This window comes from Bos grunniens, chromosome 23, assembly GCF_055505025.1.
Source record: "Bos grunniens cultivar Pamir isolate PY7600 chromosome 23, Bosgru_T2T1.0, whole genome shotgun sequence".
Classification (NCBI taxonomy): domain Eukaryota; kingdom Metazoa; phylum Chordata; class Mammalia; order Artiodactyla; family Bovidae; genus Bos; species Bos grunniens.
In genome coordinates, this window is record NC_141187.1 from 45,915,807 (window position 1) to 45,942,838 (window position 27,032).

Here is a 27,032-nt window from a genome sequence, read left to right on the forward strand (position 1 = left end):
TTCTAAAGAGGCAACTTAAGTAATTTCAAGTCTGAATTTGGTTCTTCTGTGAAGCCCAGACCTCCCGTGGTTTGGTCCGGGTCGGAGGTCTCTAGCTGTAAGGAGCAGGGCCCAGGGGACACAGAGGCCGGCTCACACGCAAACCTGGGCTGAGGCCTCGGGGCTCGTGGGCTCCGCCCAAGCCAAGCTCTCAGGATTGACTTGTAACAGTATACATTTCTCAGAAGCTGTCATACCCACCTTTACGAACTTTGCCCTTTTCCGTCCTTATGCTAAATACACTTACCTGTAGTGTTCTTAAGTACCGAATCTTCTCAAAATAGCTACAAAATTATTCCTCATAAGTTGGAAAAACTGGTCTCTTGGCTATTTCCCTCGGCAGTAACTATAAAGCCCTTATTTCTCAAAAATACAGGGGGTGGGGGTGAGTGTGGAAGGAATGTTAACCTCAGGCTCTTTTTCGAATGCAGGTTGCTGGTCACTACACGACATAAAGAAACCACCACTAAAGCAATGGTAAAGTCAGTAAACAACTTTACTGAAACATTTCATAACACAGAAAATCTGTCTGAAGTGTAAAGTTACTGTCTTACACAAGGAGGACAGACCCATTTTCAAAGACTAATATGAATACAATAAATATGGAGTTTACATACTAATTTATACACAGAAACTCTGCCCCACAGCCATAAAAATTTAATATTTAACAGTGCAACATATAATTTAATCATTGGATTTATTTGACAGGTTTTTCTTGCTAAACACAAATAACTACCTGGCTTTCATGTACATATATAATATATACTTTTGTATATAGATATTCAACAATCTGTACAGTTTCTAAACATAAAACTCCTAAAAGGCACAATTGTCTATACAACATGTACAAAAATGGCTGGAGCTGACACAAAACAACAATTATTGGTCAAAAGTTCATGATTGCACAAAGATTAGTCATGAGTTTATGTCAGAAAAATGTGCTTTAAGGAAAGGAGGGTTTTCAAAAAAACCTGTAAGTGTTTATATAAAAAAACCAAAAAAACAAAAAACAACAAAAAAAACCCCCAAACCAAACCACCTCCCCCCCGAATAAACAGCCCCTAGGTGGCGATCACGAGCCTGTCCTCATCGTCGTCGCTACTCACGTCGCTGAACTGGGTGACCGGCCTCCGGGGCGGGGGCCGGGGTCCCTCCGGGTCCAGGGGGAGCCTCGGCCGGCCCGGCGGGGGCAGGGGCGCTGAGGTTGGTTTGCAGGGTGCGCCAGGGGTGTCGTGCCGGGGCTTCGGGTGATTCGCTGAGGCCCCCTTCCCCGTGTCCCTGGGACTGGAGCTGTCCCGCCTTGCCTGGTCTCTGGCCGGGGCAGGCGGATCTAGACCCTTCTGTGCGCTTTCCCGCTGGACACCGGGTGAGCCCTGCGGGGATGGGGTCCTGCCGCCGGGATGCGCCCCGACAGGCTGCGTGGGCGGCGCCTCCCGAGAAGCCCTGTTTGGGGGAGCGGGCATCTCGGGGGCGCCCTGGGTGTCCACGGGGACCTGGCTGACTGAGGGGATGAGCGTGGGCAGGGCGATGTTTACGATCTGGAGGCCCGGGATGGGCGCGGGGGGCGCAGGGCTGCTCTGGGAGGCGGGGTTGGCGGCCACCACCTGCAGCCCCACAGCATTGAGGGCCAGCCCCGGTGGGCGCACCGGCGGGCCAAGGCTGGCGCTGGCCAGGCCCACGATGTTGACGGTCTCCATGCTCAGGGCCGGCAGGGGCTGCAGCGTCGGCACGCGGATCTGGCCGATGGGGATACAGGGCACCACGCTGCTCAGTTCGGCCACGCCCGCGGGGCTGGCGGTGCCTGGCCCGTCCGCGCTTAAGTCCCCCGGGGTGCCCAGTGGTCTGTGGATGACGTTGACAGCCGGGATAGTGAGCTGCACTGGCCCGGCCTGGATGGGGACGAAGGTGGAGTAAGTGAGGCCGGCGGGGACCACCTGGATCCCCCCGACCGGAACCATGTTATAGGGTGTCCTCGACTGCTGCTGGGAATGCAGAGGCAGGTGGCTGAACAGGTGCGTCTGCGGAGAAGGCAGGCCTGCGGGCGGAGGCAGGGCGGCTTGCGGCTTCTGCTCTTGAGGGCCGGGCCGAGGAGAGGTGGACGGAGGAGCCCCTCCCGGCTGAGGGCTGCGCTCAGACGCTGGCGGAGGAGGAAGGCTCAGGCATGGCGCGCCCTGAAAGACAAGACGGAATCATCTCTTCATGGCTCAGCTTCCTTATTAGTCACCGAGCAAAAGTTTTAGCTCTTGTAAAAAGTCTCTTCTGTCCTGAGGTAAAAGTGTGTAACAACGATTTCATAAAAATAAGCTTGCTAAATGTTGGTATGTTGATTTTAAAAGCAAAATTCCTATTACACCCTTTAAGCTCTTTATTTTCTAGAATAAATAACCGCCACAGATTCTGTATAGTACTTAATTTTCACACAGATTTCCTGGATATCATCTCATTTATACAAAATCAACCCTGAGAGGCGGCCATACTTATCTCCTTCCACTGCTATTATTATCGCTGGCACCTCTAGCTCCACCCTAGTTTAGAGATTTGGAATTACTGAGAAATTCTGAGATCTCAGTTGGCCATGAGTATCGACTCAGAGGGGGGAAATTAACTGGAGGACTACTCATTTATGAAATAGAGAGCTTCCATTAACGAAGAGGTCTGCAGTTTTCATTTGTTCACTTATTCTAAGTGGATGAAATGTCTACTGAAAACCGGATCTCCAGACACCGACCGGTAAGTGTGTGAGAGACTTAGGGGCAGAAGCTTAGAGCACAGGTGACTAACAGGAAAGGAAGGAAACAGTAGGAGTAAATCCTGCCAATTGTCCCACCCAGGATTATCATCTAAATGTTCACTTTTTCTTGATATGTCCTCATTACAGAACTCCATTAATGTATATACTAATTTAAATATTAATGCTACTTAAATATGAATGTAATTTAATTAAATAATATTAACGTAGGATAGGCTCTAGTAATTTAAGCTTTCATAGTCTTCCGAGTTTTCTCTAGTGTTACCCAGCAAACCAAAATCTGCCACATTTAGAAATAAATGCTATGGTGATCCTCAGTTCATCCCAGAGGTAAGAGAACGGTCCATGAGAGAAAACAGATTTCTGAGGAGCCTGCCAGGGTGTGTAAAAGCAGGATGTCATTCACTGCTGGCATGGAGGGTGACTTTCCTGAGTCTGGTTCTGAGGTAGTTCTTGGGCAGGAAGCTTTCCTAAGTGGTGACAGCAATTTGCTGATTCAAGCAAAGTGAACTTCTTAATACCTTTTTTTTTCTTTTGGGTGGGAGGGGTGGGGGTGTCAAACTGGTAGCTGCCTTGTCAATAAGGGTAACATACAAACCCTTTGGATAATTAGTGCAAATCCATCATATCAATGCCAGTGGAAGATCATCTCAGAGGAAGCCATGGAAAATGGAGGTCTCGAGACATATTCTCCATTGGCACACAAATATTTTTTATTCCAAGATATTTATAAAAAACCAAATAGTAGTAAATGAGCATACTGCAAAGATCTACTTGGTTCTTTTACAGATTTATAATACAATAGATGAACTCTGACTAATATACATAACACGAATCCAAAGGGCATAAATGTCCTTTAGCCTTAAATCAAAAGGAAATAATGTTTAAAAGAAAAAAAAAACTGATCTAGCTACAAATGAGCGATTTCAGTACATTAACTCCTGAAGTCAAAAGGAAAACGGCTACGGATCCATTACCTGCGTTAAAGCCACAGCCTTTCCTGCCGCAGAGCCGCTCAGCATCTCCTTGGGGTTGGGGTAGTCCACAGACATCTGGTGACACGGGGACCTGGGCGCCCCCTCGGGTGGGCGAGAGGCTGCCTCTGCATTGCCCGCTGCCCGCGGCCCGGCGCTGCCAGGGGACCCCGGGCTCCCGCCGCAGTCGGACGGCAGCGCGCTCAGCACCGTCATCTTGGTGGGCAGTGCCCTTGGCAGCACGTCCATCGCGTCCGTGGGCCCCCCTGGAGAACCCTCGGGGGCGCTGGCATCCTCGTCCGCACCCGTGGGGTCCCCAGGGCCGCCCCTGGCCGGCAGATGCTGTGGGCTGGCGGCGGCGGAGGGCGCGGCCGACAGCACCGACTCGGCCTGGCTGTCCTCGTCCTCCTCCTCGTTCTCGATGTCGTCGTCCTCGGCGCCGTCGGATTCCTCCGGGTCGTATCCAGACCTCTCAAAACTGAACCTCTGTTTCTCGTCTGAGAAAAAACAACCGAGAGGGGATGTTATAGATGCTTATGCAAGTTTAACGGATGGCATCTTCTTTTTTTATAAGCTTGGCAATACTGCGAGGAATATTCAAGGCCAGGACGCTGCCCACACAGAGCCCCCAGTTTAGTCGGGGAGGATGACACGGGGAGGAAGGCAGTCAGGACAGCGGGGATCAGAGGGATGCGCCGGTAGAGGAGGGGAGTGGCCAGGAGGGCTTCCTGGAGGACGCGGAAGGTGGACGAACCTCGCCAGAGCAGACGGGCAAAGGGTGATACATAGTGCAGGCCAGAAACCGAAGCCTCAAATTTTATACCTCCAAAAGAAGCCTGGACTCTACAGAGAAAGTGAACCGAGAGTTCACTGCAACTCATTCTCTGGGCTCTTCTTCTCTACTTGTTTGTACCGCCCTTTTGTTGAACAAAGTAAAATGAAATCAAAATACTGGTGGCATTTTGTATTTGCAAACAATAATTTTCCATGATATTCGCATAGCATTTTAGGCATGTTTCTGCTGTTCTCTGAGTAATTTTTTTTTCCGTGATGACTCAACCCATTTCTCATAGGAAATGGAATATTAGTTAAAAGTCATTAATGTCAGCCATATAATGTCATGTGAGACTATGTTTAACAAGGAATAGTCAAGATAGTCCAGGGAATAGTTTTAAAATTCTCACAAGTGCATGTGAGACTGGATTTCAAACCTTGTCTATTCAAAACTTGCAAAATCAGAGGCACTTTCCCTTAGAAAGCTAATAGAGTTTAAACAGTTAAACGGAAGAGCATTGTAAAATCTCCACCCCAGTCACTGTCGCTGAGCTATATGACATTCAGTTTTGCTGCAATGCAGTCTCCATTTACATGCACTTTTTGAAGAGAAAAAATGTGAACAGAGAAATAACTAACAGGTATCTTTCCTGGGTTTCCCAAATGGTCTGCGTATTAATTTACTTAATTACTCTTTCTATATTACAAAGATAAGTTCTTAGAGAAGAATCTTGAAGTATCAACACCAACACATTTATGGATGATTATTTCTAGGACATAGAACAGATTAGAACTTTTTAAAAAAATCTCAAGCACATGTTACTTTTGTGCTTAAAACATACATGTAGGCTTCTAATATGTGGTTTCATGCCTTCTGTTTTATGGGTTCTACTATTTTGTTGTAAAATAATAGATAAAGTAGCACCGATCTATTGAATTCCACAGGTGCCCACACTGGACGTGGGGCGGGCACGGTCTGGGTAGGTGCTCTGCCCCCTTCCTCAGATACCTCTATGATACCCTGTGATGTTGAAAATCTAAAATTAGACCGTCATCCCTCATATGTTTTGAATTTGCCACATGAATACCAAATCAGATATATTTTTAGAGATTTTAATAAGAGAAAAAAATTCTTTCATAAGAGAAAGTAGAAAACAAAACAGAAGAAACTGAATGACTGAGGCGGGGGAACAGGTGACTGGAGAGGGAAGCCGATTTCATCAGAGGCCAGTCCTGCCGCAAAGCCCGACTACGGTGAGACTTGCTCAAAAGCTACTACTGTTTTCTTTTCTTTTTTTTTTTTCTTTTTAAGAACAGGCCTAACTTTAAATTTACAACTCTCCCCAAATCCATCGTAAGGCTGGAGTCCCATCAAACAGCCCAAGCTCCAAGGAGCGTCTATATAAGAGAAGGGAGATGAGCTTGAGTCATCCGGGGCAGACGCGGCAGGACACGCATGGTCAGAGGTGGACAGACTGGTCAGGGCCGAGTGCGGGCGGGAGGGGCTGGGTGGACCCTCTGAGGCTACATCTTCCTTCAGGTTGTAGACGATGATCACTGTTTAACCCCACAGAAAAGCGGACTAAGCATCCACGGTAGTCGGGATCCAGGGGAGAGAAGCAGCATTTAGGAGGGGCGGGGAACTCCCTGCACCCCCTCCCTTCTCTCCATAGGGAACAAACACTCCACCCTGTGAAGAGGAGCGCTGAAGCATCGCTGCCCTGGGATACTGGGGAGAATTCACTACGGTGAGGAAATGGAGTGAGTGAGAGGAAAAACACGACTCTGCTCCCTAAGGAGGGACAGGGTTGCTGGCTGAGCCCACCACAACCGCTGAGCTGGGGCAGGAGAACAAGAGGGCCAGAGCCCAGGGACCCGAGGACAGGGTGCCTGCAGAAGGCTGGGGCAGGGCCAGAACAGAGTGCCACCCCACCCTCCTCCTCACCCCCTAATGCCAGGCTAAGGCGCCTCAAGTGAGCGCTAACAGCAAAACACTGCAGTAAGAGCGCCAGGAGAACAGAATGTGTTCGGCACCCTCTCCGATGCAGAGCACAAAGGGAAGACCTGAAACGGGGATGGAGCAGGCATTTCTCTTACAATCCAACCCGCACCCCGGACAAGAAACGCCTCTTTAGGAGTCTGAGCCCTTTCATGCTCCGGCGGTAGTGATCTTAACAGCGACAGAGCTCTCCAACCCAGTCCAGCTCCTGACCGGCAACAGCAAGGCTTCAACTCTCACCTGAAGGGACTTGCCAGGCATAAACGCTATTTACATTGGTCTCTATTGTCTTATGCAAGATGTCTAGCTCTCAACAAAAATTACAAGGCATCCAAAAAGGCAAGAAAACATAGAAGAGGAAAAGCAATCAGAACCAGTCAGATAAGATACAGATGTTAGAGCTTTCAGAGAATTTAAAATAGTTGATCAATATAGTATTTTAAAAGCTCTGATGAGAATGGTGAGCAACATATAACACCAAGTGGGAATTTCAGCTGTGAGAAGAAACTATGGGAGAAAAAAACGAAATGTTACCAATGAAAAACAAAGTAATAATCATAGGAAAACAAAACAGAATTCTATGCCCATTGAAAGGAATTTCAAAAAACAAAAACTCACATATGACACTAAAAGCACAATTAATTTAAAAAATGGATAAACCAGGCTTCATCAATATTAAGAAAACTTTGCTCTGAGCCAGACACTGTAAAAGAGAATAAGATAAGCCACAGACTGGAAGAAAACGTCTGAAAATCACATTTCTGACAAAGGAATTATATTCAGAATATATTGAAAACTACCCAAATTCAACAATAAGAAAGCAAACAACCCACTTTAAAGAATGGGCAAAATCCTTGAAGACACTTCACCAAAGACAACTGGAAAGCAAATAGCACACAGAAGCATGCTCAATGTCATCAATCATTAGGGAAATGCAAATTAAACCCACCATGAAATGCCACTATACACCTGTTAGAATAAATGGTCTAGACACTTTGAAAAACAGTTTGATAGTTTCTGCCAAAGCTAAATATACACCAAGCTAATGACCCAGCTATTCTACTTCGAGTATCAAACCCTGCAGAAATGGAAACTTCATTCACATAAAAACCTGTATATGAATGTTTTATAGTAACTTTATTTATGACTGCCAAATCCTGGAAGAAACTCAGATATCATTCAAGTAGTCAGTGGACAAGAAGCTATGGCACATTTAGATAGTAGAATACTACTCAGCAATATAAAGGAATGGACTCCCACAAAAACATGGATAAATCTCACGTGCATTTTACTAAGTGAAAGAAGCCAGACTCCAAAAGCTACTTATTCTGATTCCTTTCATATGAGACTCAGGAAAACAGAGAAATACAGGGAGGAAAAGAGATCAGTAGTTGCTAGGGGCTCTTATGGGGGTTCGGAAGGAGCAGTTATCTGCACGTAAGTGGTACAGGGGACTTGCAGGGTGATAGGACTATTCTACATGGAATTGTGGGGTGGATATACAATCCTAAGGGAAACCAACCCTGAACACTCACTGGAAGGACTGATGCTGAAGCCGAAGCTCCAATACTTTGGCCACCTGATGCGAAGAGCTGACTCACTGGAAAAGACCCTGATGCTGGGAAAGATTGAAGGTGGGAGGAAAAGGGGATGACAGAGGATGAGATGGTTGGATGCCATCACCGACTCAATGGATGTGAGTTTGAGCAAACTCTGGGAGATAGTGAAGGACAGGCAAGTCTGGTGTGCTGCAGTCCATGGGTTGCAAAGAGTCGGACACGCTTAGTACTTGAACAACAACATATACAATTCTACACATTTGTCAAAAACCATAGAACTGTACACCATAAAGTGAATTTTATGGTATGTAAATAAAAGCATAATTAACCAGGATGTGGGAAAAATTCAAGATGAAATGCAAGCTGAGACTGATGACTTGAGCACAAACAAACCCCACAACCACGACCCAGGCAACCTTGGCAGAAGGGGTTCTGACCAGATAATATGAAAAAGTGAAAGCGAAAGTCACTCAGTTGTGTCCAACTCTTTGAGACCCCATGGACTGTAGCCTGCCAGGCTCCTCTGTCCAAGGAATTCTTCAGGCCAGAATATTGGAGTGGGTTGCCATTCTCTTCTCCAGGGGATCTTCCCAACCCTGGGATCAAACCCAGGTCTCCCACATTGCAGGCAGATTCTTTACCAGCTGAGTCACAAGGGAAGCCCAAGAATACTGGAGTGGGCAGCCTATCCCTCCTCTGGTGGATCTTCCCGACTCAGGAATCAAAGTGAGATCTCCTGCATTGCAGGCGGATTCTTTACCAGCTGAGCTACGAGGGAGATAATATGGCATAAGACAAAAAGAGCTGCCCAAAGACACTGTGCTGTGATTATAAATCTGTTTTCACAGGTGGGTCAGCATTTCTGGAATTAGTTTATTGGTATACTGCTGCTGCTAAGTCGCTTCAGTCGTGTCCAACTCTGTGTGACCCCATAGACGGCAGCCCACTAGGCTCCTCTGTCCCTGGGACTTCCAGGCAAGAACACTGGAGTGGGTTGCCATTTCCTTCTCCAATGCATGAAAGTGAAAAGTGAAAGTGAAGTCGCAAGTGGAGCAAATAGGTGAACATACTGTAGATGAGAACCAGGTTTCTTCACTGTAGGAGAAAGAAAAAAAGGAAATGGAACAGGCCAGATAGAATAAAACTGTGGGGCTGGACTGGAACTAGAATTATCAGTATGGACTCATGTTCTCATTTGTGTGTGCGTGTGTGTTTATGTGTGTACACAGAAGTAAATACAGATGTGTGTACGTATGATTTAGTATACATACGGATATTTCCCAGCTCTATCCAACAAGAGGGGTTAGAAGCAGTGACAGGTTAGCAGCCAGAAATGCATCACCTAGTGGTTAGACCTTGGTTCCTAAATACCATTCGCCAATAAAGGGAACCAGGGGTCCCTGGAGAAACGGTCAATTCCAGGGCTGGAACATCTTGAGGTGTCAAAGAGTAAAGAATAGCTTAAAGAAAAATAATAATAATAAAAGCAGCAGCATATTGAAAGGGCATAGGAACAGACCTCAAAGAGCTCTCAATGGCCACTGAGAACTTGAGCTACACAATAAATAACAGCACTGGACCTGGAACCCAAAGAACGAAGTACACAGCCGTAAGTCCATATGGAAGTCAATAAAGGAATGGATGGATGAACAAATGGAGAAATGGTAACTTTTCGGTGCAGAAAAACTCTGATTAATGAATTAGAACACCACAGTAATACCACAGGCAAGGTCCATCAATGCATAAACAGAATATCTACCTAGTTTTCAGGTATCTCCACCCATAAAGGGAACAAGAGTTAAGTTTACAGTAGGGAGTCCTGGCAGACATCACCTTGGCCAAGGAATGGAGGCTCATGTGACCCATGAAATGTAGCGACATAAGGTACCTGATATGATGCCCCAAGAAAGTCACAGTCACCCTATGGAGCCTCCCCAAGAACGCATAACCTCAATGCAACACGAGCATGTATCAGAAAACCTCAGGTTGAGAAAATTCTACAGAACAACTGACAAGGACTCTTTATCAATGTCGAGGTCATGAGAGACAGGGAAGGCTGGGGGAGCCATGACCGCCGGATGCGATGTAGGCTCCTGAAGGACAGCCTGGGATGGGAAAGGCCATCAGGGGAAAACCAGCAAGTCCTGCTCTCCAGCTGGCAGTCCTGAGCTGGGGTTGGGTTCTTAGTATCGACGGGTGTCGTATGGTCATGTAAGATGCTCGGATGGGGAGGCCGGATAAAGAGTATACGCTCTACTAGCTTTTCAACTTTTCTATGAGACCAAAATAATCTTAAAAAAATGAACAAAAAAATGACATCAATCTATTTGCCAACGCTCCAGGATCTTCATTTTACTCTATTGACCCCAAGATCCTGTCTCATTCAGAAAAGCGTGCACAACCCCCATCTCCCGGTTGTCCTTATTATGCTCATACAGATTTCTCTTTCTGACATGCATTTTTTTTCTCTCCTCCTATTGTTTCATAGGAAACTATTAATTGAGATAAATTCCAACATGTCTCTTGTTTAATTTAAAAGCTCAGGAAATTTCTCCAAAATACACCCTAATGCCCCTGTCCCCGCCCCCCAAACATACACACGCTCTTAAATCTTGTACCCATATTGCAGTTCTCTCTACTCTGGTTCTAGCCAGCGAGACTCCAGGAGAACCCGGGTAGACTCTCCACACCAAGCACTGCTATCTGATCACAGATAAAACAAAAGCTAATTAAGGACATGATTTTTTTTCTCAGACAATGATTTAAAAAAATTTAAAAAGCACTGAATTATTTTACAGGGTGGAGCCCACAGCTCAGAAGTGTCAGAACCAAGGTTCAAACCCAGGCCGGTGTGGTTCCTGAGTCTGTGCTAAACACTCCATGTTCCAATGTCGTATTATAAAACCCAACCACAGAATAATCTGCAAGAAGGTCATCAATGAATTATAGTCAATATCCTAGCTTTTAAATATGCATGAGGGAGTTGAGTGTTTACACAGACATTAAAAGCTTCAAGTAATTATTTTATTACAAAGAGTAGAACATGTAAAATACAAACCCGAAGGAGAAAGCAAACTGATAACCTTTGAAATATCACAACAAATATGCTGTATTTTACAGTGAATATGGAAGTTTAAGAATCAATTATACTATAAATCTTTAAAATTTTTAATTGTACATATAGACATTAAAATTCAGTGTATGCAATTTACATGAAAGAGGATATAAAGAAAACCATATGCTTTTTCATGGGGAAGGAGGTAAAACTACTTGGCTCCATTTTAATCTGTCTTTGCCCAGATGACATACTTCAGGATCAAGGTTTGCAGTATTAGGGGTGGGAAAATGCTGGTGTCTCTAGACCTGGCCTTCTCCCTGGACCCAGCCACGTGCCTGCAGCCCACAGAGAACTTCAGAAGAGCTGGAGTTCCTTCCTGAAGTTTTCTGTCCCAAGATAAGGACTGAATAGTGTTTATCTCCCTGTGTGCACTGGGCCGTGAAGCTTCTGAAGGGGGAAGACCACTGTCGAAGCTTGGAAACTTGAAAGTGAGTTTCGGGTCATTCCATACTTGTTAAATAGGGTGGATACTCCAGAGTGGCAGAAAGAAGATACAACGGATACCTTAAAGAAGCCTGAGACAAAGGCATCCTTTTAAATACCCAGAGCACCAAAACAAAGCCCAGACCTCTGCCCCCTGCATTTGTGCTTTAAAAAAAAAAAAAAGCCCTTTCATATTACTGTGCTGTCCCCTTAACCTCCAGAGAAGACTATTCCTATCGACTCAGAACCTGTGCTGATAGAAGACCGGGAAAGTGACCTGCCCACAACCACAAGTCAGCAAGGTCAAGGACACAGATGTGCTAACTACCCCGGAAGCTACCGTTTCTGACTTTGTGACACTGTGCATTTTGCTACAGGCTGTTGCTGAGCTCAGTAACTACGACGGCACACGACACTGACTTCCTCGTATGTATCAGGGGCTGCCAAGCCCCACGTGGCTCCCCCTGTTCTTATACATAAAGTTTTATGGGAACACAGCCAGGCTCATTGTTGACATACTGCCTATGGCAACTTTTGTGCCACACTCACTGAGTTTCATCATCATGACAGAGGCTGTGTGGCCCATAAAGCCTAAAATATTTACTATCACGTCTTTTACAGAAGCAGCTTGCCAATGTTTTACTGGACTGTCATGTTTAAACCTGACAGCCACTTGTGGCAGACCAGACACCAAACGCATCTCACGCAAGGAAGTCAAGCGACTTAAATACAGCGGGAAGCCAGAATTTAAGGGCCACATCATTATTCCAATAAGATACACTCTGACGACTCTTCCTTCCTTGGTACGTACAATGTCACAGCAGTGCTAGTTCCTCAGTCACGTCTGACTCTTTTCCACTCCATGGGCTGTGGCCTGCCAGGCTCCTCTGTCCATGGAATTCTGCAGGCAAGAAAACTGGAGTGGGTAGCCATTTCCTTCCCCAGGGGATCTTCTTGACCCCAGGGTTCGAACCCTGGTCTCCTGTATTGCAGGCAGACCCTTTACCATTGAGCTACAGGGAATGTTCAGTTCAGTTCAATGCAGTCGCTCAATCGTGTCTGACTCTTTGCAACCCCATGAATCGCAGCACGCCAGGCATCCCTGTCCATCACCAACTCCTGGAGTTCATTCAAACTCACGTCCATCGAGTCGGTGATGCCATCCAGCCATCTCATCCTCTGTCGTCCCCTTGTCCTCCTGCCCCCAATCCCTCCCAGCTTCAGAGTCTTTTCCAATGAGTCAGCTCTTTGCATGAGTTGGCCAAAGTACTGGAGTCTCAGCTTTAGCATCATTCCTTCCAAAGAAATCCCAGGGCTGATCTCTTTCAGAATGGACTGGTTGGATCTCCTTGCAGTCCAAGGGACTCTCAAGAGTCTTCTCCAACACCACAGTTCAAAAGCATCAATTCTTCGGTGCTCAGCTTTCTTCACAGTCCAACTCTCACATCCATACATGACTACTGGAAAAACCACAGCCTTGACTAGATGGACCTTTGTTGGCAAAGTAATGTCTCTGCTTTTGAATATGCTATCTAGGTTGGTCATAACTTTCTTTCCAAGGAGTAAGCGTCTTTTAATTTCCTGGCTGCAATCACCATCTGCAGTGATTTTGGAGCCCCCCAAAAATAAAGTCTGACACTGTCTCCACTGCCCATCTATTTCCCATGAAGTAATGGGACCAGATGCCATGATCTTAGTTTTCTGAATGTTGAGCTTTCAGCCAACTCTTTCACTTTCCTCTTTCACTTTCATCAAGAGGCTTTTTAGTTCCTCTTCACTTTCTGCCATAAGGGTGGTGTCATCTGCATATTTGAGGTTACTGATATTTCTCCCGGCAATCTCGATTCCAGCTTGTGCTTCTTCCAGCCCAGTGTTTCTCATGATGTACTTTGCATATAAGTTAAATAAGCAGGGTGACAATATACAGCCTTGATGCACTCCTTTTCCTATTTGGAACTCCAGTGGGGTGAAAGCTGTCGGCCACCCCTCTGCAACTCCCAGGGAACCAAGAACAGAAGTAAAGAAGCCATACTTACTTAATAAGTTCATAGATAAATGGCTTCTAAAAGTTCTATTTAATTTCCCTCCTCCTGGACACACTCTCAACTCATTATAAAGAAAAATTTCCAGTACTCAGTACAATTCTACATATTTGTAATGTGAATTCTATTTTCTGTAAATTTAGATTTATGAGGGAAAAAGAAGGTAAGCAGTGCAGCCATAGTGTTTTTCAAAATTAACTCATCAAACCGTTTCCCTGAAGATGGATGTATTTCCAAATCCCATTTCAGTTAGATGCGCTGCAGGCTTGCCCTCTCATCGCTGCCCAACAGCGACCCCTGCTGGCTGAGTCTGGGGCCTCCCTCAGACTGGCTCCCCTGGGAGGTCAGTGGCAACTCCTCCATCAATGTTCTGTTGTTGCAATTTTTCTCTTTTTTTCCCTCATAATTTCTCTGAAATCCAAACAAGGGCAACATGGGGGAAAAGTTTCCCAAAGCATGCGACTACTGCAATAATGGGTTTTTGTTAAACTATGTTTTCATCTTAACTATATAATGGGCTAGAGTTTAACGTCTGCTAACTTTAGGAAGTAAACCAAAAGGCAGTGCTGTCTGTGTTGCTCACTACTGACATGAGCGCTTCTCTATTTTAACTATAGACTCCAAGACCTATCATGGTTTCATATTGTGTGTGAAAGTTTTTCTTAAAAGGAGTAAAAATATCTTCTGCAAACATCCCAGTGACAAAAACATATCCTGCAGGTAATTTCGTTTTGAAAGAACTTCATTTAGTTCTTCACTAAATTAATTTTCAGGGTAAATGTGATACAGGGTTTAAGTCCTGTGATCTAACCGCACCTTCTTACACACACCATCCTAAGAACTTCATCACCAACAAGAACAGTGTTTCCAGTCGCACTCTGCCACTCTGAATGGTTCTCCCAGCCTGGCAGTGAAGGGCACATATCAGCATTCCTAGCACTGAAGCCCAGCAGTCTGTTGACGAAAACATTCTTTGGATCAGGGCATAAAAAGCAAATAGCCAGCGGTGTGATTTTTTGACACAAAAGGTGAATACAAAAGAAGTATTTACTAAGATCCCAAGAACACAGGGACAGAATTCCTGAGACTACATAATTTTGCCTGGCAAGATTACAGGGAGGCGCACAGCTGGCTGGAGGGTAGGACTTTTCATAAGCACCTACTATAATTACAGCTTGAGGTGCTAGGTTTAAACTAAATGGAAACTTGAGACGGCGGATGTCCAACGTTTAATGGTTGCCTTAGGTAAGATTACAGTCCCCTCTGCTTAATTCAGAATAAATGCTTCCCAACATCTCTAAATTCAGTCCATTTGAAAAGTGAGAACAAGAATTTATCTGCTGAAGGATAAGATGGGCAGCCATACAGCCCATGTTGCTAAGGGGAGTGAAGAGTCAACAGCTCAGGAGCACTTGGTCCTTCATCACAGCATCTCCACAGGGACCTATAGTGAGTGCTCCATCAACCAGGAAACTCGCGCACTACGCTGGTGCGTGACGTTTGGGGTTAAGAGCTGGTAGACGAGAAAACAGGTTTAGGACATTCCATAAAAAAAGAAAAAGGTTGGAGATGGTATCAGGAGAAGAAATACTGTAGGTAAGTAGAAATAAATCTAGAGTAAATCTCTGATGAAAATAAACAAAGCAAATATAAAGGAATAATTAAATATGAACATGGAATAAAAAGGCTTGGAATCTTCCCAGGAAAACCAGAAGCTGACCAAGACATTATCAAACGGTTATGATTTTTCAAATAAATATTATGGTGGGATACTCTGTGGCAACACTGGCCTTTAGAGAGCCTTTAATTTTGTTGAATAAGTGAAAGCTCAGAGATGATATTTCTTGATGATTATGTATGCTACAGAAAAGATCAATTAAATGGCCAAGCGCCCCCTGCCCCTCCCCCAATTTTTTCAATAAACCTAAAAACACAATCCTTAGGTTTCTGGTTGCTATGCAGCAAACTCTGGCATTTAGAATCAGGTTCTCCCAAATAACATCCTTGTGGGTTTTTCCCTTTAAAAAGTTTATACCCATTTCCCAGATGTCTGAGATTAATCAAGGCTTAAATATCTGGAGCAAGTTCTCACACCTCCTGTTAGCACTGGCTGTTAAGGCTTACGTGACTTTAATCAAGTGTGCTGACTCTAACAGTCCTTCCTAAAGTGTTCTAGGACCCCACTTCTGACAGCACTTCCCTGCTGCGCATGTGAAATATGTAGGTGGCTATCAAAACTGGTTAAGACTGTTCATGGTTAAAGGGAAAGAGACAGCAAGCTAATATGTGGAAAGACCCTACATTACACAAGGGCAATTTCACCACTTGTTTTCCGGAAAACAAGGAATACACGGTCAGGCAGGAATCTGGTGATGGCGGCTGAAGTCTCGAACAGCGGCCATGAGCCTGCTCCTGAGAAGGAGGGGTTTCCTGGCGTGATGAGGGACCTGGGATACTCCTATGGGAGGCAAGGAAGCAGCATGGGAGAGAAGCCAGCACTTGAGACCTCTCTGCCCTGAGCAGCTTCTGGACCTGAGCTTCCCACCAGCAGATGTACATTTCAATTAGATTAAAACTGGGAGAGCTGAAAATGCTATTCTCCCTCCTATTTTAAGTCAGCCGCTACTTCTGCTACATTAGTATAGCTGATAACTTATATTTTTCCTTGGAAAATAAAATTGATCCTGAAATGAAACACTTCATAACGTACACCACTCTTCCTTACAACATCCTTATGGAATTGATTAAGGGTGAGGTTTCAAACACACGCAGAAATGTGAAGGCAGGAACAAATCAAGTCCTCGGCTTTTAGACGGTCTATTCTGCAGGGAAATCTACCCTGTGATGCTGCTGAGTCAGAGCAGAAATGAACACCAAGAGAAATAAAGCTCCCTGATTTACTAAATGAACAGCAAGACTTCTGAGTGAGTCATTATATATTTATACATACAAAACTGGATGCATGAGGGCAAAGTTACTAACGATCCACCCAAACCTGTAAACTCCACCTGGTGGAGGAGGAGGGATGCTGACACCTTCAGGTACTCTGTGTGTAAAAACACCCTTCCAGAAAAAGAGTTTTGCTCTATGGTATTATTACTGTGGTTGCCAAATGGGACTACCCACTTAAAGAAATCATGTGTCTTTCAGTCATTACTGTCTAAATTCCCACTACAAAATAAAACAGCAGGGGCAGAAAGAAAAAACAAACAAAAGCTCGGCAATGAAAATTCCAAGGGGGCATGGATTAAAAACTCTACTATTTGTGCTTCCTTGTTTCAAGAATATTTGAGAAAACGATCCAGATTAAAAGTCAGATGTGTATGCGTGTGTGCATAGTTGCCCAGTTGTGTCTGACTCTTTGTGATCCCCTGGACTGTAGCCCTCTGTCCATGGGATTTTCCAGGCATGAATACTGGGTAATTTTCTCCTCCAGATCTTCCCAACCCAGGGACTGAACCCATGTCTCCTGCATTGGCAGGTGGATTCTTTACCTTTGAGCCACCTGGGAAGCAAAAGTCAGATATATAGTTGTTCAGTCGCTCAGTCGTGTCTGACTCTTTACAACCCCATGGGATGCAGCACTCTAGGCCTCTCTGTCCTTCACCAACTCCCGGAGCTTGCTCAAATTCACATGCATTGAGTCAGGGGTCCCATCCAACCATCTCATCCTCTGTTGTCCCCTTCTCCTCCTGCCTTCAATCCTTCCCAGCATCAGGGTCTTTTCTAATGAGTCAGCTCTTTGCATCAGGTGGCAAAAGTACTGGAGCTTCAGTTTCAGCATCAGTCCTTCCAGTGAGTACTCAGGGTTGATCTCCTTTAGGATGGACTGGTTGGATCTCCTTGCAGTCCAAGGGACTCTAAAGAGTCTTCTCCAGCACAGTTCAAAAGCATCGATTCTTTGACGCTCAGCCTTCTTTATGGTTCAACTCTCACATCCATACATGACTACTGGAAAAACCACAGCTTTGACGATATGGACCTTTGTCAGCAAAGCAATGTCTCTGCTTTTTAATATGCTGTTTAGGTTGGTCATAGCTTTTCTTCCAAGGAGCAAGTGTCTTTTAATTTCATGGCTGAAGTCACCATCTGCAGTGATTTTGGAGCCCAAGAAAATAAAGTCTGTCACTGTTTCCATTGTTTCCCCATCTATTTGCCATGAAGTGATGGGACTGGATGCCATGATCTTAGTTTTTTGAATGTTGGGTTTTAAGCCAGCTTTTTCATATATATATGGGACTAAAACAGCAGTGACTTTAAATTATTTTAGATAATTAAAAAAAAAAACACCCCAAACCCCTCCGACTTTCTTAAAAGCCCATGCTGAAATTCTCCTGTACAGCAGGACCCCGACCCCCGCAGCTTGCTAGTGCTCTCTTCTCATCTGCATTTACACTCTTAATGCCCTCCACCCCTCTCCCAACTTCTGGGTTTTTGCCTAACAAGTCCCTGGGTCCAGAATCCTTTACCCTACCCCCTCTCATCAATACTTTTTTGAACAAAGTGACATATGGATAAATATACTTTTTTCTATATTCCCTTCCTTTCCTTTCTCCTGGGATACCCCCAGTCATCTCTCTGTTCCCGACCAGGTATCCCTGTCCTCCCCAGATCCCAGCTTTGGGGAAGTGGACCCTGGCCAGGCTGGGCTCACTCAACATTCCAGCATCACAGCCACAGGCGAGGAGCTCCCGAGGGCAATGCCTTTGCACATACTGGACAGCGGCTGCAGCGCTAAATCCGTAAAAGGAATCCACCAGAAAGAGAATAAACTCTTCTCTGGAACCACTGAAAAATGGCCACAGATACTTATCAGTCTGGGCAGATCATTACTAAGGATGAAGAAATGGAATGGTCAGGGTAGCTTAAAATATCCACTAGTCTTCTGCTCTAATAACCCATAAATAACCAAGAAACAAATGAATGGCCATCATCTCTTTGATAATACCTGTGTCAAATACCTATAATACCATGGCTAAATCATGTAAATGCTATTCATAAGTAAAGGCGTTAAATATTGTATTACAGCTACCATTTCATCGCAGTGAAGGAATTTAATGGAAGATGAAGAAATATTAAAAAAAACCCACAATATTGAGTTATTTCCTGACAGTAAAAGGTCATATTTCCCAGTCATTCATTCAGTCTACAACTATTTACCGTCTATGACTTGCTGGTAACAGTCCCAGCAAGTCACAGAGCAGCGAGCATGAGGAGATGCCTGTCCTTCTGTTCTACTTTCTAGTTGAAATGAACAGATAATACTCACATTCCTCGTGGTGGTTAAATTCCACAGAGAAAAATAAGCAGGTCGGGGGTGTGAGCAAGGCTGGCGGTGAGAGGGCCAGGGGTTTCTTCTTGGGCGGTGCAGGAAGGCCTCCCTGATGAGGTGACATCTGAGCAGAGCGCTGAGATGATGGCATGCCTTCCAGCACCCAGCGAGGAAGTGGGGGCGGGGGGCAGAGAGCTCGCGGGGGGCACAGACCACAGCTCTGAACAAGCCAGGAGGCTGATGGAGGGTTTTAAGCAAAGTAACAACATCATTTTAAAAAGCCACTTTGGCTGCTGTGTCGGAAGCAGCCTGTGAAGAGACAGGGGTTGAACTCCAAAGACCATCAGGGGCTACTGCAAGCAACTTAGAAGACAGGATGATAGCTTTGACCAGAGCTGGGTGCCACAGGTGGCCCAAAGCACTTTTCTGAATGCATTTTGAAGGAGGAGGTGACGGTTTTCCTGATGGATTGGAGGCAAAGGACATCAGACCAAGACTTCAAGATTTCAGTGCAACAGCTGAAAGGATGGGGGGAAAAACCACAGGGAAACATGCGTCTTAAGAGGAAAGGAGTCAACCAGGAGTTTGGGGCACATCAGGTTCTAGATGTTCCATTAGAACGTCCAAGAGGAGGTGGTGAGCAGGCAGATGGACGTGTAGGTCTAGAGTAAATAATGGAATCATCAGCATATAGATGGCATTTAAAAAGTCAGAAGACTGGATGAGACTACCGGAGGAGGGGCATAGACAGAAAAGATGAGAGCTTAGAAATCACGGCCCTGGGCACCACGTATAGAGACAGAAGATGAGAAGGAATGAGCAAAGGAGAGTGAAAAAGAATACCTACTATGTTCTAGGCGGGTGTTGGACTAGAAAACAAGTCTGCCCTGCAGACATGCGGCATCACATTGCAGGCTTCCGGGCTTCCCTCTCTAAAAACACAGACATCTGAAGAATTGCTCAGCAAGATCCCACCTCTCACTGCCATCAGTTTAACAGCATGAAACTACGTCCCAAAGAACTGTAAGATCCAACCTTAGGATAGTAATCAAGAACACATAAATAAAGCAATAAGACGTCATCCATCAAATTGGTCCCAAGTTAAAATTCATACAGTTATCCGGTATAGTTAAGGATGTGGAGAAATACAAACTGTTCTACAGAACAACTTAAAATTATAAAGCAAAATTAATTTTCTAGGTATCTACATATAAGGTGATAGTGTCTATGCAAATTTGGAATACAAACTTAAAACCCAACGTGTTATGTTTGGATATGCACATGTATGGTAAATGAACTGAAAGAAAATCCCTAAGTGTGGTGACTGTTTGCCTCTGGGGAGAGTGACATGAAGGGTAAGTAAGGGACATTGCACCTCATGTATGATCTTTATTTAGCTTGCCCCCCCCCACCCCTGCCCACCCCAAATACACTGAATTTAAGAGAAAGACTTAAAGCCAATGAAAGAAAATATAATCACCAACTCTGGTGTGAATACTTGAGTGCATATAATAAAACTCTTTGTAATGTCAACCGTATTAAAAAAAAACAAAATGTTTTTTAGAAGAACAAAAGACAATAAAGGGAAAGCAAGACCATTTGTTTCAAACAATAAATACTGACCATTTATTGCCTTCACTGCAAGCCTATAATAAAGCAAAAGTGAAGGAATATGTCTTGTTGGCATTTTATAAAGAAACATGAGGTCTCTGGTATAAAATAGCAGTTGGCAAAATCCATCGAAGTGCTATAATTTACTATTCAATAAAAACCATGAAAAAAACCTGAGAGTATTACCGATAAATACAGTAATTAAAACACACACACACACACATACACACAGAAAAACAGGTAAAGCTACCTCGAGTTTTATCAGAGGATCTCAACTGAAATTGGGAATTAGGGCCATTAAGTTTGAGTCGTAACCTAAAACCTGCTTCCAGTGCTTCTGGAATGGGGTGAGAAATGACAAAAATGAATGGGAGATAACGTAAGATCATCATTAGTCAGCCAATCGGAATGATGCTGATAATTCATGAATACTGCACTTAATTCGCCTATGGAAATCTGGGATATAAACACAAGCTTCCCTTGACAATTCAGTAGATTTCTACAGACATTTACTTAATTTTGTAAGACTTATCTTCTTGAAAAAGTAAAAAACACTTAAGAGTATATATTATAATAATAATGCTTTTAACATTTATACCTTTTTCAGAAATTAGTGTTTCATGTTACAGCCCTTACTTTGAGCTTTTTCTAGTCTGTAGGTGATAAATATACTCACTGAAACCCTTACTGTTTTTTCCTAGCTTTTTAATTCTGAATTGCTCTGTGGAACAGCAATAAAGCAAATAAATAATGAGGAGAGATATTTTTCACTTAAATACTTATGGTAGTTAATTTACTGCAGGATTATAAAGAGCAGAAAATAAATCAAACAGATGATTTATATTAGAAGTAAACTATAGGTATATTAATTTTATTAAATGTGTGTCTTTAAACAAAGACACCAACACAGAATTCAATTCCTAGCCATTCTAAAATCAGTTTTAATACTTCTGTTCCTAGGACAAAAAAGTTACACATATGTTAATTTGACATATTACTTTTAAATCCTGATATTGCCATTCCCAATATGCATCAGTGTATCAAAGTGTCTATAAAACACTAAGAACCTCCTTTTTGTCCTAAGTTTGTTATAATTATCTTTTCCTTCTTTTAAGAACACATCCATTTATTGCCAGTAATTAAATTTTAAGGCAATCTTTTCCTTAAGCTTAAAATAATAAATCATATCAACCGTAGCACTTCCGACATGAGTCACTTCTCTTGAATATTTAGAAACAAATTCAGGCTGGTTCATCTAGTGTGTTAATTGTTGTCAGGTGGAATGAAAAACATTTGCTTTTTTTACCTATGTTTTCAAAGATGTCTTCACCATTTTCTCTTTGGAAATTTTTTCTACATCAAACTAGTACATACTAACTAAAACATAGCAAGCAGGTAAATGTTTAATTTAGGGTATTTTTCAAAAAAGCAATAGGAAACTTAAAAAAACAACAATGTATCTCTTTTGTTGCTAAATTCTTGGGTTGAAACAAAAAGCCTTACAAAGAATAAAATTCTACTGTCTGATTAGTCAGAACAGATGAACAGGTTTATTTCTCCTCAAAACTGGTTAGAGATAAATACTTCTGGTTGTTGAGCTAACAACTGTTGTTAAGAAAACAACCAGTTAACCTTTTCAAGATAATAAACAATCCGGGGAAGCAAACGAATACTTTATGCCACAAATATTTCCAGAGCGGCTGCCCTGAGCAAGGCGCCGCGCTGAGGACTGTGGGTGGCCTCGAGTATTACCCAGGCATGAATTCTACTCCTGACACGCTTGAGAATCTCAGTGAGGAGGTGAGCAAGGAAGCGTGTAAATCATAATAAAAGCATGGCAGAAAGGGGTTCATTACTTTCACGGAGCAAACTCTAGAATATTGCAGGTGTCGAGAAAAGGGAACAACTGCTTTCCACAAGTGTTGTGGCAAGGGAAAAAATCAGAGAAGGCTTCGTGCCAGCGGTGGATTTGAGCTGGATCTTGGAGGAAATAAGATTTCGACCGGGTGCAGACGGGGAGCCGCGTTTCTGCGGGGACCGGGGGCGGGGCCTTCAGGGAGAGCGGTACAGGCAGAGCCGGATCGGCGTCACGGAAGCCGGAGACTCAAGCGGTGGGGCAAGTGAAGAGAGAGAGAGAGATGAGGGACACAGGTGGAGAAGCGGGCGGGCGGGCGTCAGACTAGAAAGGATTGTGAGGAATTACTCGGTCAAGTGGCTCATACTGTTCTTGGTAGGCAAATGGAAACCGATGGAAGACTCGGAGCGGAGGGATAGTATGATCAGACACATGCTGCAGGAAGATTAACAACGTCAGCAGGGATAGATGTTAAAGGAAGGAAGACAAAGTAAAGATGGGAAACTGATCAGGAGTCTATCACATAGGATAAATAAGAGGCAATGAAAATAGGAACTGAGCAAAGTCAGTGGGAATGGAAAGAAGAGTATGGATGCAAACAAAAAAAAAGAGTACACTGTAAATAGCATTTATGAAAAATATGGAATAAAGCCTTACCTGATTCTTCTGTATCTTGTTCATCTATTAAACCTACTGAGACGCCTAAATCCAGACATTTCTTGCTATGTGTCTTGGACTTCATGTGTTTTGTCAGATTTCCTTAAGGGAAAAGAATGTTTACTAAGCTTACATAGTATTATTTGGCTATTGCATTTGTCAATACTGGCAAATTCCATTCCTATTTCAAGTGAAAGTACAGACTGTGGTTACACAATTCCAATGACTAAAATTTGTTCAAAAGAAAATACTGGCATCTGTATGTTGTAATAACCCTGTTGTTAAGTAATCATAAAGAAGAGAGATTTATTATTCAGATTATTACTTAATTATTATTAAGTAATAATCTCCTCTACTTTGAGAATGTCTACCATTGCCTTACGGTTTCTATTCTCCAGTCCTTATTTATTTCATAGAACATTTTATACACACTTAAAGTCCCTTTCAGATTGCACTGTGACCTGTGGTTTCTGAATTCTCCCCAGGCTGTGTTTGCTGGCTTTCCCTCATAGTATTTTATTTCCTTGTACACTTCTTAGCTTTTATTGTAAACTTATCTTGAGCAAGATGGTTCTGCATGAAGTTGTAAGTACCCTGGGCTGTAGACATCTCTATATGTCGGTTTTCCAGATGCTTCTGCCTGAGACTTGAAAAGCTTCATTCCAGTAATTCTGGATGAATCTGGGGATCTTTTTGGCATGGCATAGGTATAGGGATTTGTTTTTCAGCAGGGAGCTCTTCCCCTACATGGTCCAAAGACACTGGACAGGTGAGCCAGGCTCCTTTCAGAGGCCTTAGACTCCATTCTAGGCCAAGTATGAATCCCCAGGTCTGTGGACATATATCTGGCTTGATGCCTTTATGGACTTTTTTTTTTCCATTATCTGTTCACCGTGCTAGTTTGGAGTTTCTTTTTTATTTTTGTTATCTGAGAATCTGTCTTTCTAAATTTCAAGCTTGGCTATCTATTCAAAACTATAGTTAGTTGTTGTATTACAAATAGTATTTCTGTGTGTTTGGAACAAGAGAAAGAATTTTCTGCATTAATTTCACTTCACCCTTCTGACTAAAAGTCTCCTAATAGTAACCCTAAAGGGGTATTTCCTCTGACAGCTGGTATATTTACCCCTGTAAGTATTCACCCTTGTGACTAAAAGTCTCCTAATAGTAACCCTAAAGGGGTATTTCCTCTGACAGCTGGTATATTGACCCACTGGGTTACACTGGGAACCACTGGGCATGCTGGCCCAAAGTGATCATTAATACAGGGAGAGAACTCAGATTCTCTAGAGGATAACAAGCAGCTTGAGTGGATAATGCCACACACACCCAAAATTGCCAAGGGAAAATCACCTCTTTTGAAAAGAAACAAAATCTAAATGCTGGGTTTGGTGAGCAGGGGCATATAAGTATTTGAGAATAAACCTTTAGAAGAGCTAAACATGTCTGAATCACTGGTCCAGACTTGGAGCCAAATCTTGCGGTAGCTAGAAGACCAGTGAAACTGCAATATTTATAGAACTTCAATTCCACTAAAAATTCAGTGAGCCGGTGGATCTGGTCAAACCTGTTTAGGCCAATTCTTGCACTAGTTGGTATGTACAACATCCCAGAGCTTGGGGCTTAACAGGTTCAAGTGAAAGTGGGGCCCGGACTAGATACTAGGATCCAGCAAACCCTGACCTCTGTGATTCTAGAGAGAATGTCCAGCTTAAATGACTTGCCAGGTCTGACATTTATTTTAAAATAAAGCATGAAGCAAATTTGGCAACATGTTAACAACTATTAAAAGATGATGGGTATACTGGTGCTCATTATACAAATATCTACTTTTCTGTATGCTTCAAAATTTTCATACTAAAAGTTATGACTAGTTTTCCCATCTTATTGTGGCTGAAATTTCCATTTACAAGTCAAAACACTTTCTAGTATGATATCAATATTACAAACCAACTTACAAGGTCCACTAATAGTTCTTTCAAAATGCTTTTGTTCCTTAATAAATAGGTAGTCATAGAGGTCATTTGTTTTCTAAGAGATAGATGTATAATTGTAAGGAGGCAAATTTGGGAATATAAAGTTTTTAATAAGCATATTTTCTCATAACTTGAGCTATTACTTATTATTAACCAACTTTGTAAATAATTTAAAATAAAGCAATTTGCATTTCATATGCAGAACATGCATATTAAAATGCAAATATCCCCTAGCAATGCTTTAAACTTGGTGCATTAATTTAACACAATACATTTTTCAACAGATTTAATAAACATTAATCTAAATCCTCTGGAAAGCAGGAAGCTTTTGTTTCTGGGTTCCTATAGCTATATATAGAGAGAGCCCAACTTTCTGTTTTATATATGGGCCTAAATCCTGCAGAGATGCAAGCTCAATGTGTATTTTCTGCTGACTGACCTTTAAAGTAGAATAATGAAGACAAATCAATTAAAACTGGTTTGAAAATGCATTCATAAAATAAACTGAGAGGACAAATGATGAAGCACAGATTTACAAGCATGACCATCAGAAGCGTCAAAATCTAGGAGGACAGAGCAATGCTATCTTTGCATACTCCTATTTATAGGGCATGCCGTCACATCACTATTACTTTCTGTTAATAATCAGACACATCCAATAAGAAGTAGAGGTGAATTGCTTGGGAAAACCAAATCAATCAGAGTAGGGCAAAATCTACAGTCTCATCAAAAAACAAGACTTTTATTATTTAGCTGCCTTTAAAAGGTACTATGGAATCTGTTCCACATACATTCACAAAAGGTAGACTTCTACAAGGAAGCTGACCACAGAAAAGAGAATTGCCCTGAGGAGAATAGGGAAATAGTGAATTTCTGACATTTTCTTCACCAGTCTCCTTAGCTTGGGTAGCTTTCTTTAAATAAGTATTTATCATGTAATTCCAATGAACAATCTGACAAAACAGAAAGTTTAACGTAAACTCACATGTGTGGCATGTTTGAGAAATGACAGACAGGAAGACTGCTAACATGCACTGCTCACTCTTCACGGATCATAATGCCCCGTCCACCACTTAATAGACATTTATCTTAATTCTACATGATGCTGGTCTGAGCTATCTCACTAGGATTAATACTTGATGATTCATGAAATTTTTCTTTGCCAAGAAATCTCTGTGGTTCCATTTGGTTTTCCACATCTACGTTTTCCTTCCTTTCTTGCCCTTATAAATATACCTTTAAAATACCCTGATTCCTTTCCCTCCTTCTACCGAGAAATACCCATTTCACATTATACCTTGATCCTCTTTTATCTGGTAACATCACTTTGTACCTGGTCATCTTTTATTTGTAAATACTGGGCTATTGCTAATCTCCTGGTCTCACATTGGAAATTATTTAACAGACGGGCATTTCATAATCATTAGGATCAAAACCAGTGTAAAAGCCATGAATTGGGTTAAAAGATCAAACCACTTAATCCTATCAAAGCCTTCCCACAAGATCAGGAAAATTATCCTGAAATACACTCTCCATTTCTAGAAGGAACTCCTCTATACATCAAGAAAGACAGAATCATGGTTGCTCCCAACTCATGATTTCTTGAAACTTTAGAACTATTCAAGACTATTTGGATCACGGTTTTGTTTTCCCCCATCACTCTTGTTTCAGGTATTACTGGCATTTAAGGAGAGCTAATTAGAAGCTACTATACACTATAACTCTCCTTAAATGCCAATAAATAGTAGCCAAAAAAGGTAATGAACTGTGCTGAAGAATTGATCAATCTTTAAAACAAAACCTCAAAGTCAACCAATACAATAAGAAAAAAGCAAATGTTAACTAAAAGGGATAAAAATAAAGTCGTTCTGTGAAAAAGTTACTGATTAAATATTTTTCATAGATTTTGTCCTTTCAGACAAATAATTTTATGATCACACTGCCTTGTATTTGAGAGAGTCTTATTTTGTAAAGGGTGGTATAT

General features: G+C 42.9%; 1 protein-coding gene across 10 annotated transcripts in view; it reads right to left on the bottom strand.

The window, feature by feature from the left end:
- Nucleotides 1-517: 517 nt before the first annotated feature.
- The window catches only part of HIVEP1 (HIVEP zinc finger 1), a 136,765-nt gene continuing 110,250 nt past the window's right edge, over nucleotides 518-27,032 (bottom strand). For 8 of the 10 annotated variants that reach the window (XM_086370292.1, XM_086370289.1, XM_086370290.1 and 5 more), the window contains 3 exons: nucleotides 23,073-23,174; nucleotides 3,766-4,259; nucleotides 518-2,210 (listed from right to left, as the gene is read on the bottom strand). In XM_086370292.1, coding sequence (XP_086226418.1) covers nucleotides 1,101-2,210; nucleotides 3,766-4,259; nucleotides 23,073-23,174 — 1,706 coding nt within the window. In that variant the 3' untranslated portion in view covers nucleotides 518-1,100. Of the gene's footprint in view, nucleotides 2,211-3,765; nucleotides 4,260-19,826; nucleotides 19,985-23,072; nucleotides 23,175-27,032 lie in introns of those variants that run through there. The other 2 variants (XM_086370295.1, XM_086370299.1) reach the window with 2 other exon arrangements.